We start from the raw sequence: 6,000 nt of genomic DNA on the forward strand, positions 1-6,000 counted from the left end.
AGGCAGACCCCATAAAGATACTATCGAAATCATGCTAGATGCTGCAAAGACAACAATTGCATCTTTGTGGAAAGATGAAAGAGCTCCAACAATTGACATTTGGTTCCAGAAATTGTGGAACCACTACCTTATGGATGCAGTAACCAATAAACTATCTTATAATTCTCGATTACCAAATCAATCGTCATTCACAGGAAAATGGTATCCAATCCTGGATTATTTGTCTCAGCAACAATTTGTATCCTCTCAGTGGTCTCAATTTTATAAATGGATCTGAATCATTATTATTTTATTAACATTTTACTTTTAAATTACTTTTATCGTCTTAATTCTGCGCCTTGTGTATAAATGATCATTAATTAAGAGTCCTTATTATTTACAAAAAAAAAAGTAGAACACCAACTTAAAGTATAGAAAGATGTTTGATGTTTATGAAAGTCTGTACTTAACACGTTGGATTAGAGTTGATAGTTCATCGAAAGGAATTCTTAACTTACAGTATCATGTTTGTTTTGAAATGGTACTTTGTATAATTTCATTTGTACGAACTGTTATAAATTTGCAATGTTAATATGAATAAAAACTATAAAATTTAAAAAAATCCTTGAGGAGCAAATAGCGTTGCTACCCCCTCTCCCGCGTTATCTTGCGCATGTGACCACAACCATTGTTTCCGTAAATGCAATGTTGTTGTTGTTTTAAGCTGCCTTCTACCAAGTCAGGTCACTTGTCCTTCTAATCCAATATCGTCTGTTGTGACTGGCAAGCAGCTCTCCAGGATCTTAGACAGACAAGGGTCTTTCTGAACACCTGCTACCTGAGATCTTTTTAAACTGATTTGTGACGATGGAAATTGAACCCTGCATTTTGTAGATGCAAATCAGATGCTCTGCCACTGACCTATAGCTCCGTCTGAGTCTTAAAGGCTCTTGTTGCAATTACACTGCTGAGATAACCCATTTTATTTCACTGGCAAAATGAATTCAGTGGCACAGCAGATGCCTTGTGTCTGGTCCATGGAATTTCTAGTTACGCTATCTAGGGAAGAAAGGATTAAGACAATGCGAAGTTGAACACCCCACTTCAAAATACCGTGTTTCCCCGAAAATAAAACACTGTCTTATATTTATTTTTTCTCAAGAAAACACACTAGGGCTTATACCACAAATGCATAGAAATCCTGCTAGGGCTTATTTTTGGGGTAGGTCTTATTTTCGGGGAAACAGGGTAGCAGGTGCATTTTGGGTTTATTTTTACAAAAAAAAGGTGATAAATTATTTATCCCTGAATATAATGTATAGTTTGGAACTCCTGTGATCTCCACCCTTTTGTTTCTGCATCAATTCACAATTTTGAAAGCTACATTGCTTATGCCCAGGATAGCCTGATCTCATTAGTTGGCCTTAATCAGTATTTGGATAGGAGACCACCAAGGAATATCAGGGCTGTGAGATGGAGGGAGGCAACGGTAAACCACCTCTGAATGCCTCTTGGCTTGCAAACCTCACCAAGGGTCACCATAAATCAGCTGCGACTTGACAGCAAAACCAAAAAAACCTGCCTGTGTGTTTGTCCCAGTGGGGCAAACAGCAACTCCCGGGGGGCATTTCAGATTGCGAAAATTGTGCAGGAGCAGGGCTATTTTTGGGCAGGAACGCACAGGAACGGAGTTCCGGCTGTCTCCTGAGTTGGCCACGCCCAGCAGGAACTCATTAGCATAATAGGCCACACCCAACAGCAGGAACTCATTAGGATTGGCTACATTAGGGGGGTGTGGCCTAACATGCAAAGGAGTTCCTGCTACAAAAAAAGGCCCTGGGTGTTGACAACAAACAAGGTAAACAGAATAACAAGCAAAAGGTGGGTGTAGCTGGATGACCACACTTCTGGTAACACGGGGGTGTGGCCTAATGTGCTAATGAGCTGTGCTGTCAGGGGTGTGGCCCAATATGCTAATGAGTTTCTGCTGTTGGGTGTGGCCTATTAAGCTAATGAGTTCCTGCTGGGCTTTTTCTACAAAAAGAGCCCTGTGCAGGAGGAAAAGGTTCAATGCTTCCTCCACCATGCTAGGGTCCCAATTAGGGCCCTGCATAATCTTTTATGCACCTGGAGGCACTGGGCATGCTACACTAAGGAAAGCAGTACTGAAATAGCTAAACAGTAGTCTGGTGTGCGAAAACAGCAATCAAGGCCATGACAAGGGAAAATGATACATTCTACAGAAAGGGGAAGCTGTGGAAGAGCAAGGACATAGAGGAGCTGTGAGTAACTCAAAGGAACAATCTGGTTAAGGTGACAAAATGGTATCTCCAAGCCGTATAACAACAAAGTAATTTTAGAGCAACATCTGAAATATCTCGCAGTACTCCAGGCTAGATTTTTCATGTCAAAAGCTGCCAGACAGCTGAGAGAATTAGAGACTGGGCCAATCCACCTGCATCTGAAGGTCACTCCAACCCTAGAACAATGGGTTTAGTTAATGCCTGACTGAAATATGCTTGTTTACGGGCTAAGGTCCAGTGGGGATAACTGAGTTTTGCATCTGCTATGGAAGCTGCAGAAAGTAACAAATGGAAGATGTCAGTCTATAAGGTGAAGTCTGATGGGGTGCTTCAGGTTCATGGCCAGACATCACTGGGGCATAAATGAGCCTGCTTCGGTGGGAAGGGTGGGATATAAATTAAACAAACAAACAAATAAATATAAATCTGCTGAGCAGATACAGATTTGCATTTATTAAAATAACTATGGGGAAATGATGTGGCCAAGCACTTGGGTCAGTGGCTGTGAAGTCAGCAATACTGAATTCTGTGTGAGATCGAGCTCTACCTTGTCTTAAATGGGATAGCTCCACCAAGTCCCATATCACAGCTTGTAGAATATTTGAAAGAAATAAGTAGTGGGAAAGCTTCCTTTGCTTAATCCATGCTTGTCCGGCTATTCTGACAGGCACAGGCTCGATAAAAATGTCACCTCTAGTGAAAGTAAATTCTTTATACAAATACATTAAGTGATTCCTCAGTGGAGTACCTCTAGATCCCCGGCCATCTCTCCAGTTCTTTACCGTTAATACTATTGTGCTGTCTTGCTGCATTTCAGCAGCTTGCTTTGTGGTAGTTTTAGATCAATTGCAGCAGTGTGAGTCTAGAGATGAACTGCCTTCAGTTTCAGCCAGTCAGGCTCCAAATCAAGATGGGCATAGAGTTACCATATTCTGAAAAGCAAAAAAGAGGTCATACTTCCCGACTGACTACTTCAAACAAGTGATGACTGTGACAGATCTCATTTTAAATACCCCTCCTATTGAAGCTGTGATAATTGCTGGTAACTAGGGATATTTCTAACCTTCCAACCCCAAAAGAGGACATTTTCATCAGTTGTTTTTTTTAAAGAGCCCAAAAGAGGACAGACACACACAAAAAAGAGGACATGTCCTCTAAAAAAAAGGACATCTAGTAACCCTAGCATAGATGACTGTTTTTGCCTGGATCTTGTACATAGCTCTATAGTTAAATCACAAACATTTGTATTGTGCTGTACCCACCACCTGGTGTCACAAACTGACTGGGCCAGTGGCCTAGGTAGGCATGGCCAAAAGCCACAAATTCCTTTCATGGGACTATTTTGCTAATGTTGCAGTAGTTAAAACTTACAATTGGTGCTTTTAAATACATACAACTTTGCCACTAAAACGGAATCAAGGTGTAGGCAGCAGCTCCTGGTTTGGGACTCTCATCAAGCTACATGTGATGTTGGAGTTCTGTGACTGGAAATCCAGATGTGTTCGGACTTAAAAAGTAGCCTTGGGGAGGGAGGGCCCCCTGTATAGATCAAAGCTGCAGCTCTGTGGAAGGGATGTTTTAAACTCATTTTCTTGCATTGTTTCCCTGATTTTTTTTTAAAAAATGACTCTCCTAAAAAATGACTTTTATGGGCATAGTTCCCCTTCCCTACTGGAGGTAAATAATCTAGGTGGGGAGCTCTTTCAAACACAAACAAGAGAGAAGGAAGATTTCATTTAACAGCCTCTTCCCCAGTAGGATACCTCTGACTGATTTGACAGTCTGGGTCTCTACATTTTGCTTAAGGGGGGAAAAATCATGTAAGCTTAGTTCACATACTAAACATCTGCAGATTGCTTTGCAAAATCAGGACTCCTCTGGATTGCAGCAATCAGCAGGCAATTGCATGGGAACAATTCTTGAGTGCTTGTGTGGGTTTTTTTGCAGGCTTCTGTACAGTGGGAAAGTTCCTATGGAGGGATGCTTCTTGAACAGCTGCCAGGTCCCATTTCTCTACGAAGTAGAAGTCGAATAGCATTCAGTGTTGTTGTCCAAGCTCTGCTGTCATCAGAATCAATGGGGGTGGCATCAGGGGGAGAAGTTAAGCCAAGTCTTAACATCTCTGAAAATCCTCATCATAAAAACCAGATGTTAAGTTATTTGGCACAAATAATAAATTACATTAGTCTGCTTCCGAAGGGCTTTTGATAGGAGTTTTCTTTAAAAGACTGAATGTGTGGGGGGTCTTTTAAAACTGGGATTCATGAGCTTGATGTTTAGAGTACAATTCTTTATGGTTTATATATGTTACTATAGCTGTCCAAATTTTGATGAATTTCCAAGTGTCAACGATCACAGAGAAATTGTGTTCTTGTTTGGAAACTCAGCATTCACTGATGAATGGTGACAATCAACTAAATGTGGTAATTAGCATTTTCTGTGCCTGTAGGAGCAGTGGTAAAATAGGTATCTGTGGGGTTTTTTTGGACAGTCACAAAATTAACATGGGGCTGCTAGCATTCACTTGGGAATACGCATGAACACATATGAAGCTTCCATATCCTGAATCAGACCATCAGTCAATCAAGGTCAGTGCCCATCCCTAGTATTGTCTACTCAGACTGGCAGCAGCTCTCCAGGGTCTCAGGCAGAGGTCTTTCACGTCACCTACTATCTGGTCCTTTTAACTGGAGATGCCAGGGATTAGAAAATAAGAGAACATAAGAACATAAGAGAAGCCATGTTGGATCAGGCCAATGGCCCATCCAGTCCAACACTCTGTGCCAAAGCAGGAGCCAAAACCCAGGTGCCATCAGGAGGTCAAACAGCAGGGTCAGAACTCCAGGAGCCCTCTCACTGTTGCCCCCCAAACACCAAGAATACAGAGCATCACTACCCCAGACATAGTGTTCCATCTAGACCTTGTGGCTAATAGCCACTGATGGACCTCTGCTCCATATGTTTATCCAGTCACCTCTTGAAGCTGTCAATGCTTATAAGATTGAACCTGGGACCTTCTGGACACCAAGCAGATCCTCTCCCTCTGAGTCATGGCTCCTCCTCAATGATTATGTTGATCAGATTTTGGACATCCACACTATACAGTTACTACTTCCCTGGAATAGGTTCCGTCAGAATTGATGAATTGTCTGAGTATCGCTGACGTTTTTTAGTGGCTGTGTCACTGCCACCATATTTAATTTGCCTTATTCATTATCTATTGAAGGGAAAGCATTTGTCCCCAAAGAAAAACCCACAGAAACCCGCACAGAGGAGAAGGTGACCCTGGATCCAGAATTAGAAGAAGCCCTGGCCAGCGCTTCGGATACTGAGCTGTACGATCTGGCAGGTTTGTTGCTGTCCTTAAACTATCATTTCTGGCTATGATTTTATTTCAATTTTAGCAGCAGTTTCAGCTGTCTCGAGATGGACTTCATTTCTTTGGGTTGGTTGGCACTCTCACCCATGGGGCCCATCGCCCACTGTCAGGGCACCCCCCTCGCCATTCATGCAACTGTGTTCACACTGTTTGAGTTTGCTTGGCAGGGAAGAACTGCTTCAACTAAAATCTTTGGTCTTTGGCTTCTGATGCGTGTCTCCTGTGTGTCTGCTTGGGCAATTTCACATCTTACCTCTTGGATACCAGAAGCTCCTGTATACTCTGTGCTACGCAGCTGGCAGAAGCACATGGAGCCAGTGAGCTATGACGTAGGGTTTT

General features: G+C 42.3%; 1 protein-coding gene across 1 annotated transcript in view; it reads left to right on the plus strand.

The window, feature by feature from the left end:
* LOC107122392 (tropomodulin-2-like) overlaps positions 1-6,000 on the plus strand; it is a 40,810-nt gene that overhangs the window by 16,131 nt on the left and 18,679 nt on the right. The window contains exon 3 of the mRNA XM_015425482.1: positions 5,509-5,631. Coding sequence (XP_015280968.1) covers positions 5,509-5,631 — 123 coding nt within the window. The remainder of the gene's footprint in view (positions 1-5,508; positions 5,632-6,000) is intronic.

This window comes from Gekko japonicus, unplaced genomic scaffold (assembly GCF_001447785.1).
Source record: "Gekko japonicus isolate JY-2015 unplaced genomic scaffold, Gekko_japonicus_V1.1 scaffold462, whole genome shotgun sequence".
Classification (NCBI taxonomy): Eukaryota; Metazoa; Chordata; class Lepidosauria; order Squamata; family Gekkonidae; genus Gekko; species Gekko japonicus.